At 40.0% G+C, this 14792-nt stretch overlaps 1 protein-coding gene across 5 annotated transcripts in view; it reads left to right on the top strand.

Annotated features, from left to right (window-relative positions):
- The window catches only part of LDAH (lipid droplet associated hydrolase), a 91444-nt gene that overhangs the window by 29744 nt on the left and 46908 nt on the right, over positions 1-14792 (top strand). For all 5 annotated transcript variants that reach the window (XM_043917249.1, XM_043917247.1, XM_043917246.1 and 2 more), the window contains one exon: positions 2469-2638. In XM_043917249.1, coding sequence (XP_043773184.1) covers positions 2561-2638 — 78 coding nt within the window. In that variant the 5' untranslated portion in view covers positions 2469-2560. The remainder of the gene's footprint in view (positions 1-2468; positions 2639-14792) is intronic.

The raw sequence follows: 14792 nt of genomic DNA, 5'->3' as shown, positions 1-14792 counted from the left end.
TAAAAAGGAGTTAACTAGATTCAGAGGGCACTGAACACTGCAGGAAGAAAAACCAGCGTGTACAGATGAAACTGAAGAGCAGTTCTTCAAAGTGAGCTTTAGATACTTTTATTAGAGTTTGCATCAGTACCTTATAGGAATCATGAAGGCAAGAACTTTAGGATCTCAATTATTCAAATTTTAGAAAGCAATTGACTACCCTGTGAAATTTTGAAATATATTACACCCTGTCATTGAGGTTAAAACCCCGATACATGTTCATTCAGTTCAGTTCAGTTCAGTCGCTCAGTCGTGTCCAACTCTTTGTGACTCCATAGACTGCAGCACGCCAGGCCTCCCTGTCCATCACCAACTCCCGGAGTTTACCCAAACTCATGTCCATTGAGTCGCAGATGCCACCCAACCATCTCATCTCTGTCGCCCCCTTCTCCTCCTGCCTTCAATTACATGTTCATAGGGAAAACCTATTGAAGTTTTCTCTGCTCATAGAGTATCAGAGCTGGCAGCATGCTCTGAGATTGTCTAGTCCATATTTTCATTCAACAATGGTACTTACTGGGTGCTAGTCACAGAGGACACAGAAATGAAAGATGGACCTTGCCTTTAAGGAGCTCACAATCTAAAGGAGGAAATGAAAAGACAGTTATACAAGTATAATAAAATGCTAAATAAGAATGGGATATGAGTTAAACACAAAGGAAGGCTCATTCACTTTTCCTAAAAATTAGCTAGATAAAATTTTGATGAGATCTTGAAGAATCTAGAAGACAGCTCTTCCTTGTGAAAGGAAGAAAGAATGTTTTGGGTCAGGATTATGCTGGTTAAAAGGAACAGTTTGAAACATTTCTACTTAAATGTTTCAGTCTTGATTTCTCTAAACAAGCAAAGATTATCTGAAAGCAGTGTCATGGATTTTCTTGGCTGTCTACTAGTCATATAACTGAGCCTAACCAGTGGTTTTCAATGTGTGGTCCTGGGACCAGCAGTATCAGCATTTTCTGGAAATGTAGAAATGCAAATTTTCAGGCTCCAGCCCAGACCCACTGAATCAGAGACTCTGGTGATGGGGCCTAGCAATCCGTGTTTTAACAAGTCTTCCAGAGGATCCTGATGCATGCTAAAATTTGAAAACTATTGACCTAAACTACAGTATCTGGTCCCATCACTTCATGGGAAATAGATGGGGAAACAGTGGAAACAGTGTCAACTTTATTTTTTTGGACTCCAAAATTACTGCAGATGGTGATTGCAGCCATGAAATTAAAAGACGCTTATTCCTTGGAAGGAAAGTTATGACCAACCTAGATAGCATATTAAAAAGCAGAAACATTACTTTGCCAACAAAGGTCCGTCTAGTCAAGGCTATGGTTTTTCCAGTAGTCATGTATGGATATGAGAGTTGGACTGTGAAGAAAGCTGAGCGCCAAAGAATTGATGCTTTTGACCTGTAGTGCTGGAGAAGACTCTTGAGAGTCCCTTGGACTGCAAGGAGATTCAATCAGTCCATCCTAAAGGAGATCAGTCCTGGGTGTTCATTGGAAGGACTGATGCTGAAGCTGAAACTCCAATACTTTGGCCACCTAATGCAAAGAGTTGACTCATTGGAAAAGACCCTGATGCTGGGAAGGATTGGGGGCAGGAGGAGAAGGGGACGACAGAGGATGAGATGGCTGGATGGCATCACTGACTCAATGAACATGAGTTTGAGTAAACTCCGGGAGTTTGCGATGGACAGGGAGGCCTGGCATGCTGCGATTCATGGGGTCGCAAAGAGTTGGACATGAAGGAGATCAGTCCTGGGTGTTCATTGGAAGGACTGATGCTGAAGCTGAAACTCCAGTACTTTGGCCAACTTATGCGAAGAGTTGACTCATTGGAAAAGACCCTGATGCTGGAACAGATTGGGGGCAGGAGGAGAAGGGGATGACAGAGGATCAGATGGCTGGATGGCATCACCAACTCGATGGACATGGGTTTGAGTAAATTCCGGGAGTTGGTGATGGACAGGGAGGCCTAGCGAGCTGCAATTCATGGGGTCGCAAAGAGTCGGACATGACTGAGTGACTGAATTGAACTGAACTGAACTGAGCGACTGAATTGAACTGAACTGAAACTGCAGTAGTTCAGGGAATAATTGAGAGTCATGGGCTTCAAGGACAGAGACCTGGGTTTGAATGTCACTGGTCCCATTTCATAGCTATGTAACTGCCAATCTATTTCCTAACATCTGAGCTTTGGTATTTTCTTATATAAAATGAAGATAAGAATATTCCTTTCCAGGGTTGTTGTGAAGATTGATAGATAAAATTTAAGTGAAACACCAACATTGTGGCTTGCACATGGTAGGCTTTCAATAAGTGATAGCTACTACTATTGTTACTGTTTTTTCTTTTTCGTTAAGATATTTCCCCTGGTGAAATGATTGCTTTCACTTACTGAATGAAAAGTACTTATATATTTCCTTTCAGATCCAAATGCTGGAGAAGTTAAGGACATCTATGGACTCCGTGGTCAAGTAGAACACAAATTAGCTTTCCTGAGAACTCAAGTGCCAAAGGAAATGAAGCTTGTGATCATTGGCCATTCCATAGGCTCCTATTTTTCCCTTGAGATTCTGAAGCACGCACCCGAGCTCCCAGTAAGTATGCCTCTGGAGGTGACTGTCGGTACTTGATTGTGCACTTGCACAAGTCCTCTCAGATGTCCTTTGCTCTTTTGTCTCTTCTTTAATCAATAAGTAGAACATGGAGAGGGATCCTTGGTGGCTACCTTTACCCTATCTCTGCAGTACTGTGGGCCCGTGTTGAAAGTATATTCATACCTTTCCCACAGTGTTTCAAAAATAATGCTGAAGGAGATTGGAATTTTCATAAATGCCTGTGTTTTAAAAAATTAAAGCATAGTAAATTCAAAAAAATAAGATCATGGCATCTGGTCCCATCACTCTGTGGCAAGTAGAAGGGGGAAAAGTGGAAACTGACAGATTTTATTTCCTTGGGCTCCAGAATCACTGAAGATGGTGACTGCAGCCATGAAATTAAAAGACACTTGCTCCTTGGAAGGTAAACTATGACAGACCTAGACAGCATATCAAAAGGCAGAGATATAACTTTGCTGATAAAGGTTCATATAGTCAAAGCTATGGTTTTTCCAGTAGTCGTGTGCAAATGTGAGTTGGACCATAAAGAAGGCTGAATGCCGAAGGATTGATGGTTTCAAATTGTGGTGCTGAGGGACTTGAGAGTCCCATGGACTGCAAGGAGATCAAATCAGTCAATCCTAAAGGAAATTGACCTTAATATTCATTGAAAAGACTGAAGCTGAAGCTCAATACTTTGACAACCTGATGCAAAGAGCCGACTCTTTGGAAAAGACCCTGATGTTGGGAAAGATTGAGGGCAGGAGGAAAAGGGGGTGAGGATGAGATGAGTTGGATGAGAATGAGATGGTTGAGATGGGATCACTGACTCAGTGGACATGAGTTTGAGCAAATTCTAGGAAACAGTGAAGGACAGGGAAGCCTGGTGTGCTGCAGTCCATGGGGTTGCAAAGAGTCGGACACGACTGAACGACTGAACAACAACAGATAGTTAATTTATAATATTTTACTTGAGCAAATGCCTTTTAATCTAGGGTGACCTGGAGTTTTTAAGTTACATCTAACTTGCTGTCATTCATAAAGGAATATTTAAAAGCAGTCACCAACTAAGACTGAGGCAAGAATCTTGTCTAGGAAGAGAATTGTATAAATATTCATTTTTGCTCTTGTTTAGTCACTAAGTCATGTAGCGACCTAACATAAACATAAAGACCTGTTTAAGGTGCCAGGAAAGCTAGCGAACTATACAACACTTCAAAACAAAACAAAACCTCATACCTTTACTGACATATACCATTGAAATGATGCATTAAATGCAATTCACAACGTAAATTATTTCCTCATTCAACAAACTTACATATTTAGCACTTGCCATGTAACAGGCCTCATGCTGTGTTTTGACGACATCCCAGTGAATAAAATAGTCTGTGAGGCCAGTCTGTGAGGCTTCAGAACCTGAAGCCTAATGGAAAACACAGACTAACCCACAGGTATGGTACCTACTGCCTTATGTGAATAGAGAGTGTGTGGGAGCATGAAGGAGTGCTACTTAACCTGGTAATCTGAAGGCAAGACAGGAAGTGATTCTTTCCTGGAATCTCCCTAGCCTGGGAGATTTTCACTCCATGTGATAAAACATCCTCAGTGGCATCTCAGTTCAGTTCAGTTCAGTTGCTCAGTCATGTCCAACTCTTTGCGATCCCATGAATCGTAGCATGCCAGGCCTCCCTGTCCATCACCAACTCCTGGAGTCCACCCAAACCCATGTCCATTGAGTCGGTGATGCCATCCAACAATCTCATCCCCTGTCATCCCCTTCTCCTCCTGCCCTCAATCTTGCCCAGCATCAGGGTCTTTTCAAATGAGTCAGCTCTTTGCATCAGGTGGCCAAAGTATTGGAGTTTCAGCTTCAACATCAGTCCTTCCAATGAACACCCAGGACTGATCTCCTTTAGTCTCAGAGCTCACTAGAAATTTGCTCCTTTTCCCACTGGCTTAACACACTTAACTTCTTACTTATAATTGCCATTGGGAAAAGTACAACTGTAGCCTCTTGGGGTGTGGTGTTTCGTACACCACATTCATACAAATGGGGGCTGTTAATTTCTCACATTGGGTATAAGAAAGTATATATTTCATTTTAAGTGTGAATTCAGTCAATTCTAGATCACATTCCATTCACTGTATTATTGCTTCTACTCTATTTCCCACCCCCCCACCCCCCCCAGATAAGGCATTTCAGTCAGAAAGCAGGCTTCCCTTTTGTTTTTAGCATTTAGCATGGCTTCTAATCTCTGTTATGCCTCTGAAGCTCCTCTGGTACCATGTTATGAGGTTACTGTTTTCAGAATATCCAGTCCGAGCCCTTAGCAGTTCTCTTTGCACTATTGCTACGACTCCTTGCTCTGGAAACAAGACACCTAGGTTCAGACAGTTGCTGTCATACTTTGCTTGTGTGACCTTGGGCAAGTTATTGAGGCTCCCTGTACCTTTGTTTCCTCATCTGTAAAAGGGGGGTAGTAATATGTTCTTCAAAGGACTTTTGTGAGAAATTATATAAAGAATGGTGGCTCAGACGGTAAAAGCGTCTGCCTACAATGCAGGAGACCTGGGTTAGATCCCTGGGTCAGGAAGATCTCCTGGAGAAGGAAATGGCAACCCATTCCAATACTCTTGCCTGGAAAATCCCATGGACGGAGGAGCCTAGTAGGCTACAGTCCATGGGGTAGCAAAGAGTCAGACACGACTGAGCGACTTCACTTTCACTTTGTTTCATATGAAGAATGATACCTAGAACTTAAAAGTTTTATATAAGTATTAGCTATTATTATCATAGTGGAAATAACTGGAAGCACTGGCTCAGTCATTAGGTTAACTACTGTGTTAGTAATCTCAGCTCAAAACTTAACAGTATAAAGCACTACACATTTATTCTCTCCCAGTTTCTGTGGATCTGGTCACAACTTGGCTGGGTCCTCTGGTTCAGGGTCTCTCATGAGACTGTAATCAAAGTGTCTTCCAGGGCCGTGGTCTCATGTGAAGCACTGAATTGAGGAGAATCTGCCTCAGTTCACTCCTTCAAGTTTGTTGGACTGAGGGCCTCGGTTCACCACTGGCAGTTGGGTAGAGGCCACCCTCAGTTCCTTAGAATGTGGGCCTCTCTAACTTGCCCCATCAGAGCAAGTCTGGGAGAAGAGCCAAAGAAAGAGTCTGCTGGCAAGATGGAAGTCACAGACCGTAACTTAATTGCAGAAATGATATCTCACCACTTTTACAGTATTCTCTTTGTTAGAAACAAATTACTAAATCCAGCCCAAACTCAAGGGGAGTGGAGTATACTAAAGCATGAATATTAAAAGGCAAGGATCACTGGGGGCCAAGTCAGAGGCTGCCCACCCCACCACTACCCCAGTTAGGATTTCACTTGTGTGATGTACTGTCAAGCATGTGGATATATAGGCATATATATAAATTAAAATACCGAATACATTTCCTGGTGTAGGAAGTAACTTGGTCCTGTCAAATAAAATGTAGCAAACTGATATGAAGTATAATTTTTGGTTGTTAGTTGTTCCAAGTGTTTCAAAAGCTTTAAAACCATTTTTTAAAGTGTACTTGCATGTTTGAAATAATAATAGCATTATTATTTGTGATGGTTAGTTTTACATGTCAGCCTTATTGGTCTAAGGGACACTCAGATAGTTAGTAAAACATTTCTGAGTATGGCTGTGAGGACCAGAGAAAAGCAACATTTGAACTGGACTGAGTAAAAAAGATCTGCCCTGACCATGGTGGGTGGGCATCATCCAGTCTGTTGAGGGCACAAATAGAGCAAAAACTCCAGGAAGGGCAGATTCTTTCTTTCTCTCTCCTCGAGTTGAAACAGCCATCTTTTCCTGCCCTGTGACATTATAGTTCCAGGTCTCAAGCCTTCGGCCTCAGCTATTCCCCTGGTTCTCAGGTTTTTGAACTCGGACTGAATTATACAACTCACTTTCCTGGTTTCCAGCTTGCAGGTAGCATGTGGTGTGGGACCTCTTAGCCTCTCTGAGTGTGTGAGCCAATCCCTATAATGAATGTTTGGAGTCTGTTTCTCTGGGGAACCCTGACAAATACACTATTCTATAAACAAAGGAAAGAAAAGATCCACTTCTGAGTCCTTCGATTTGTTCACTTAGAGATCTTTCCTTTCAGTTTTTGTTGGTTTGCTCCACATCCATTCTGCATGTAATGTTTAATTTTTCCTGTGCATATTTGAAAATAGTTGTTGAGCACATTTGTTTTGAACTCCTCTCTCTTTTTTGACTTGTGTTCACATATCTGTTGGGAAAGTAGTAGTACCACGCATCTCTCAGTTAACGTAGCTTCTTGCAGCTTCCTCAGCTCTATTACTTTCTCATTAAGAATCTGCTTTTAAAATAAAAAAAAAAAAAAGAATCTGCTTTCAGGTGTTCCTGCCCTTGCAGGAATAGTGGTGAAAAGAGAAAAGGCAGATGAAACATGAGCTTAACCTAGTCTAATTGTGGAGACATAATTCATGCTGTGATTATAGAGTTTCCAGAGAAACACAAGAGGCTGTGTTTTCTTATAAAGAGTGTACTCTAGAAAATAGTGCGTGCAATAAATTGTCCATAAAGGTTACCCAGGGAGGAGGGTGAACATCTGTATGATTTTTTTTTAAATTATTATTCAAAAGCTTTATCTGGTTTCAATTAACTGCACTGTTGAAGTCCTCCCCCCAATACACACCCCTCTTTAAACACCTGGCCCAGCTAATATTGGTGGTGTGATCCCTGCTGAAGTGTTGAAATTTCAGTGTCTCTGGCCTAATCTCAGACGGCACAGTGCCTGCATGCCTGAAGTTAGCATGATACGCTCCATTTAAGATGTATTTGACAATCAAATAAGTTTGTATTAGCCAGAGTGTTGCAATCCCTAATCATTTTGCCAAAAATAAGTTAGCTGTTATGTTTTACAACATATGAAGTGTGATAATGAGAAACTTGTGTTTCCATCTCTTATGTTATTTTTACTGGAATATTTGACTCCCATAAGATTTTTGAGGACATATGTGTAGTTTAGTAGCTGGTTTATTTGGTTTTATTTTGGTTCAGTTCTTTATAATATTTTTGTAACTAATGATAGGAAACTATGGTCATAAAATCATTTTAAGAGACTTACTGTATATTTTACACATAATGTCTGACCTGTTTATTAATATACTGAAGGAAATAATTGACTCATTCTTAAAAATATCATATTAAAAATTGTTTTGTTTCTTTAAGCAAATTTGGTAGAATTATAGAAAGTCTTAATATATTTTGACATGAATGTCCAGAATAAAGAATTTTTAAAAGAAACTTGAGAAAGTAGATAATTGGAAGATTGTTCAATAGCACTGTCATGACTCAGAATAATAAATATAATTTCAGATTAGTAAGCTCTTTAGAGACAGTCTAGTCCCATCTTTAATTTTATAGGTAGAAATGGAGAGAAAAGCACCTTGCCAGGATTCAGCCTTGGCTCTATCTTAATCTAGAGGTAAGATATGATTACAATAACTGTGGGTATATTGTTGTTTAGTCTCTAAGTCATGTCCAAGTCTTTTGTCACCCCGTGGGCTGTAGCCCGCCAGGCTCCTCTTGTCCATGGGATTTCCCAGGCAAGAATACTGGAGTAGGTTACCATTTCCTTCTCCAGGGGATCTTTCTGATCCAAGGATTGAACCCATGTCTCTTATATTGGCAGGCAGATTCTTAGTACTTAGCCACCAGGGAAGCCCAGCTGTGGGTATAAAGTCTAAAGAAAATACCTGATGGTTCTCTAAATCTTTGGATAGTGACAGAGCCTCCAGATAGTATAGAATGTTCCTGGAGTGTACACAACTAGCTCAGTGCAACTCATTACATTGTAGCTCATGGAGTAGTAGATCCCATGAATGAAAAAGAAAAAAGTATTAGTCACTCAGTCGTGTCTGACTCTTTGTAACCCCATGGACTGTAGCTCACCAGGCTTCTCTGTCCATTAAATTCTCCAGGCAAGAATACTTGAGTGGAGTGCCGTGCCTTCCTCTAGGGGATCTCAAACCCAGGGATCAAACCCCGGTCTCCTGCATTGCAGGCAGATTCTTTACCATCTGAACCACATGAATACTGCTCCAGCAATGTGGGGCAGAAGGGGTGACATGGGAATAAAACATAATCATCTCACTATCTAGAACTTTCCTTTAAATCAGTCCTCTGTATGTTCAAAATGTGCCACCTGATTCTTCCAAAAAATTGTATAAAGTTCAAGGTTGGGAGTTGAAAGCCTCCAATCCTTAACTGGGCACTAAGTCATGAAGTGAAATTCAAGTAATTTAGCTTTTGTTTTCCTCTAACAATTTATATGGCATTTAATGATAATACTTCCTCCCTTTCCAAGGGTACCAGATCCTTCAAAACTTAATTTTTTATATTACTTCCTTGGGGAAAATGCACAATACCATAGAGCTTCCTTTGTCTATCTGGTTGGCAAAAATACCTTCTCTCTAAATGAAATTTCCAGATTACTTAAACTTACTCTTTAAAGCCCCAGACTATTTTATCCATTTGGGTAAAAACTTCTCTAAAACATATTTTTAACTTATCTGCCTTCTTCAACAATGTATGTTGATTATGGAAGAACTTTTCCCTAATGATTCAAGGACATCATTTTGATACTATTATACAGTAAAATACAGTTAAAGCGATTTTGCCCATGTCCTGAAATTTCTTAGATAACAGTGCTTTTTTAAGAAAGAATTCTCATGTCTGTTTATTTTATAGTTATTGCATCTCCTCTGTCAGTGTTAGGTACCATTTCTCCTCCCTACTTATACTTTGTTGCTACTGATTTGCTGCAAATAGAGAAAACAGATAATCATAGAATTTTTTTCAAGTAAAAAATGAACACATCTTAAATGCAGATACAAGAGTAAAACTGGCAAAATTAAGTAAATGGATTTTGACATTTCTTAGAGAAATAATGAAATAGGTGACTTTCTTTGGTCTATTATAAGTACCCCAGTGATGTATGTAGATAATCAAAATTTTAGTATTTTAGTGAGATACTCAAAACACACCACAAGTACAGCTAAGAAGCTTGAAAAACTTTACCAAGAGTTAAAATAGCATGTTGGATCATCTCATCTGTGTGTTGAATCAGAAGTACATTTCATCTAAGTTAGGAAAAAAATAAATTCAAATACCCTGAAAGAAATGAGATCATTGAACTTATGGTATACTTACACTATTCTGGTGAACCTTGCTTGTCTGCAGTTAGACATGCTCATGAGAAACATTTATATGATTACACTAAGTTGTGTTCAACAGTCAAGATAATCCAGAGGTGGGGGAAGAGTAGGAGATAATTCCTTTCTCAAAGTAACTGTTGTCAAGAGTCCTGTCCCTAGATTAATTGATAAGCAGAAGGCAAAATGAAGTATCATGAGGCTCTGAGTGTTTTGAAAAGAGAGGTGACTTCTAACTGAGAAGATCAAACAAAAGCATCATTGAAGAACAGGTGTTTGAGCAGAGGAAGGATGAGTCAGTATTTAGAAATAGAATCTGATGGGGTTTTTGGGGCACGGTGGGAGTTGCTATCCATTCTAAGCAGTAGGAAATGTATTGGCGTGGGGGGGAAGAGACCGAGAGAGAGAAACGGTTTTTATCCCTGGGCGCTGTAGGTGGTCAGATTTGGATGCAGCTCTGTGTGCATGAAGGGAGCAGTGGGGCAGGAGAACCTAGGCTGATAGAGTGCAAGTCCAAGAGAGTTTGGACTCTATTTTCTGGACAGCATGGAGCCACTGAAGGACCTGTGATAATAATAGTCATGCATTGGGTAAATTAACTTCTCAGTGAAAAGAAAATGAAATGGAGAGAGAGTATAGAATCAAAAGTGAACAGCCAAGTGACTAGGCAAGTTGGCTAGTTCAGATGAGAAATAATGAAGACAATAGACAGGATTCACCCAGGGACATTGTTGAAGAGAGAAAAGAAACAGGTCATAGATGTATATTAGGAAAGTGATTTCATTTGGTGGAAAGGAGGATGGAGAGGAGGAAGCAGAGAAAAAGGAAAAATTTATAATAATTTTCCAGACAGTTGGCTGCAATCCATTAGTGGATCTTGAATTCACTTCAGTGGTTGGAGCCTGTGGATTAGTCAAGATCCAGTATACTATGCCTTGGTAACACAGTGTCAGTGGCTTTTAACAATAAAGATTTGTTTATCACTCTTTGAGGATAGGCTGCCCTCGTGTCACTCTCTCCATGCACTCTTATTCCAGAAAGCAGGTTGATGACATAGCTTCTCATGGCAGAGAATAAAGAGGAAATAGTGAGCCACACTTTGCATTTTAAAACCCCTGCCTGGAAGTGACATTTGTCACTCCTCATGCTACACTGGACAGAGAAAGTCACATGAACAAGTCTGCCAGCAGGGAGGCCATGGAATACAGTCCTCTTCAGAGAAGGGAAACATATGTTTGTAAACAATAAAACGGCATTTAAAAATAATAAAAGTAAAATAAAGTAAAATAGAATAGAAAATATTAATTTTATTGTTATAAAGGTATGTATTGTGGAATGTTTATTTCACTTTTTATGAGTATGTGTTGAAATCCTAGGTTACAATATAGAATGTATATCTTATTGTGGGTCAAGGTAAGAAACTTGAAGGTCATTAACCTCGACTAGGTTATGCCACAGAAGTGAAGAAAAGAGAAAGGAAAAAAAAAAAAGAAAAGAGAAAGGAGAATGTCTGGAAAGGCATAGGTATGTGGTAGATTAAAGACGATCATAGATTCTTTGCCATTCCTTTCTCAGGAGGTGAGTCTCCTTCCCTTCCCCTTTGAATTTGGGCTGGGTAAGTGATCTGACTTCACCAATGGGATACAGAGGAGATGATGTTCTGGTACTTCCAAGCCCAGCTTTAAGGGGACTGGGAGCTTCCATTTTGTCCCTCTTGGAAGCCAAATGCCAAATTAGAAGTTTAGCAACCCTGAGACCACCAAATTATGAGGAAGCCCAGGCTGGCCACACAGAAGGGGATCATGAGGCCCCAGAAGTGAGTGAAACCTTCTTAAACTTTCCATCTGCTATGGGAAGCAGCCTAGTAAGTGACCCAAGTCTATGCCATGTGGAGCCAAAGTCTAGCTGAGCCCTGTTTGAATTCCTGACCCACAGAATCAGAAACAACACATTTGAGGATGGTGTGTTAGGTAGGAGTAGATAACTGGGATAAGGTAAAGCAGTTGAGTGTAACTACAGTTGAAGAGAAGGAAAAATTAAAGCTTCTGGTATTGGTAATTGGAAGGTCATTGATAACCTAGAAGAGAACATTTTTAGTGAAATAATGGGAGAAGGAGGTTGAAGAAAGTTAAGTGATCTAGGAATTGGCCGGTGAAGTGGAGAAGATAAGATGATAAGGAACAAGTTGGTCAAGGAAACATCTTTTCCCTGTAAGTGGGAGAGAATCTGCTGGTGGGAATAGCCCATGCAGAGAGAGAGAGATGCTGAAGATGAAATAGAAATGTTTATTTGAACAGAGTTCCTCCTCTTTGTCCTTGAAGCCTACACACTTGAATACTTGAATTTTTCTCAATCTTCATATCCTTGCAAAAGGGTTTTTGTGCCTTGGGCTTGGTTCTTCATTTGAGCCCAGAAACTTGAAACAGTTAAAAATTGAACTTACTTTCATTACTAATACAGTTTATCCAACATTCATTTGAAATTTACAAAACATGTTCACGTGTAACAAAGTTATTAACAACCCAATCTTTTCCCATTTTGCAGGTAAGGAGAACAAAGTTCCAAGCAGTTATGTCTTATCCATATGTTAGTTAGCTACTAAATGGCAAAACTAGGACTTTATATTCTGTTCTCTAGCTTTCCTATCATTGGCCTTCAGGTGAGTTAGTTAGGAAAGTTAACGATTATAAATAATTAGAGCAAGTTACTTTGACAAACCATCAAAACCTATTTGACCTAAACTTAAGGTTTCAACTGTTATTTATTTAAGACTTGAGTTCTTCAAATACACAAGGAGGGTTTTAGTGGGAGGTGGATGAATGCTTTTGAGGGAAGTAAGAATTGGGAGAAGCAAGGATATGGCTGAATGTCTGCATCATGGAAGATCAAGGGAGTTGGTACTAAGGCACAGGCAAGGGCAGAAATTAAACTCTAAAGACAGTGAAGCAGAAACCTAGAATTGAGATGGGGCAAAAGGAAGGATAGAATGTGAAGGGAATTGGAAGATTCTGCAAATACAGTGCACAGTAGTTCTACAGTTGTGCCTACATGACCCATTAGTGAACCCCGGTGCAAGAAAACCACAGGGATCAGGCAGTCAACAACTACTCTGGCTTGTGAAAGACTCTTATAAACCCCCTATTCTGGGGAAGGTTTGTGCAGAGTATGATGAAATGCTATTTTTCTAGTCATGTATGTATATTTTAAATACATATTTGTTGTCTGTTTATGTGTTCACACACACACGTTGTCTTTTCTGAATTACCCACAGACTGCCTTGTTGAAAACTAGACATTTGGAAAGTTTCAGCTTCAGCCATTTTTCAGTTATCTGCATATTAAAAGAAAAGATCCTGAAATTGCTTTCAAAGTGGAAAAATTGTGTGGGCTTTTTTCATCTTTTCATAACTCAAAAACTATTTAATATATTTTTCTCAAACTTTGCAAAAAAAAAAAAAATCACCTTTGGGCTGAAACCAAGCATGGAAAATTTCACCACAAAGGGCTAATTTTTTGGAAAGCTGCAAGAAAGTGAAAACAGGAGTTTATAATAGAACATTCTTCATGCATGTTAATACTTAGTACTTTATCTAATGCATTTCATCTGAGAGTTTCTGAACACTTTTCAGATTTAAAAGTTGAGTCATTTTAGTATTTGTGGTCCATGATAGACTATCAGATATGGAAAATTCTCCGCATCCTCTTAAAAGTTCGGTATATATTAGGAGTTAGTGAGATATGTTTACTGTCTTACTACAGATAGAGCAGAAGAAGTGAAGTGGATACTAGCCAGAGAAAGCCTTACATTTACTGCTTAAACACATTTTATCACCACCTCTTCCTGGGGCTTCCCAGGTGGCTCAGTGGTAAAAAATTGGCCTGCCAATGCAGAAGAGTCAGGAGATAAAGTTTTGATCCCTGGGTTGGGAAGATCCCCTGGAGGAGAAAATGGCAACACACTGCAGTATTCTTGCCTGGAAAATTCCATGGAGAGAGGAGCCTGGCTGCTACAGTCCATATACTTGCAAAGAGACGCTCCTGAGCAACTAAGCACTCTTCTTGGTCTAGGAGTAGTTGTGAGTAGAATATATTTGATGACATAAGTCTTTAGATTCATCTCTCTGAGCCAGCAGTTCTCAAAGCAGTATCAGCATCATCAGGGACTGGATAGAGATGCAAATTATTCGGCACCACTTAAGAATGTTAAACTCTAGGCCTGGAACCACCAATCGGTGTTTTTAACAAGTACTGTAGGTGATTCTGGGGTTTCCCTGGTAGCTCAGATGGTAAAGAATCTGCCTGCAATGCAGGAGACCTGGCTTCTGTCCTTGGGTCAGGAAGATCCTGTGGAGAAGGAAATGGCTACCACTCCAGTATTCTTGCCTGGACAATCCCATGGACAGAGGAACCTGGCGGGCTACAGTCCTTGGGTCACAAAGAGTTGGACATGACTAAGGCCACACGCATGCAGGTGATTCTGGTGCATGCTCTAGTTTGAGAACTAGAACTTTCTTCAAAAGCTTGGAATGTAGAATGTTCAAGATGTTATGGACAATTAAAGCTGTACTTGGTCTTTTCATGACATGCCATCTCTGTCTTCTCATATCATTCCTTGGAAGCAGGAGGAATATTTATCAAGTTCTCTAAAAGAAACATCTTCTTTTCTGTATTTCATGTGTTCTAGTTCTTTGCACCTAGGATCTTATCCACAAGTACAGCTAGTCCCCTTAAGTAAAGGTGTCGATACAGGGAAACAGCATTACCATGACAGATTTTCTCATTTCAATGATTCAGGCCTGGAATGGGACTGTATTTCATTCTCATTTCTTTGAAGTCTTAAGTTCCAAGATTTAAGCAGCAAGGTGACAGAGGTCTGTCAGTGGATGCTGATTTAAGCCCTGCTTCTCTGTGTAAGTTCTCAGTC

This window comes from Cervus elaphus, chromosome 11 (assembly GCF_910594005.1).
Source record: "Cervus elaphus chromosome 11, mCerEla1.1, whole genome shotgun sequence".
Classification (NCBI taxonomy): domain Eukaryota; kingdom Metazoa; phylum Chordata; class Mammalia; order Artiodactyla; family Cervidae; genus Cervus; species Cervus elaphus.
The sequence above is the reverse complement of the archived record's forward strand: the minus strand, read 5'-3'. Positions and strand labels throughout refer to the sequence as shown.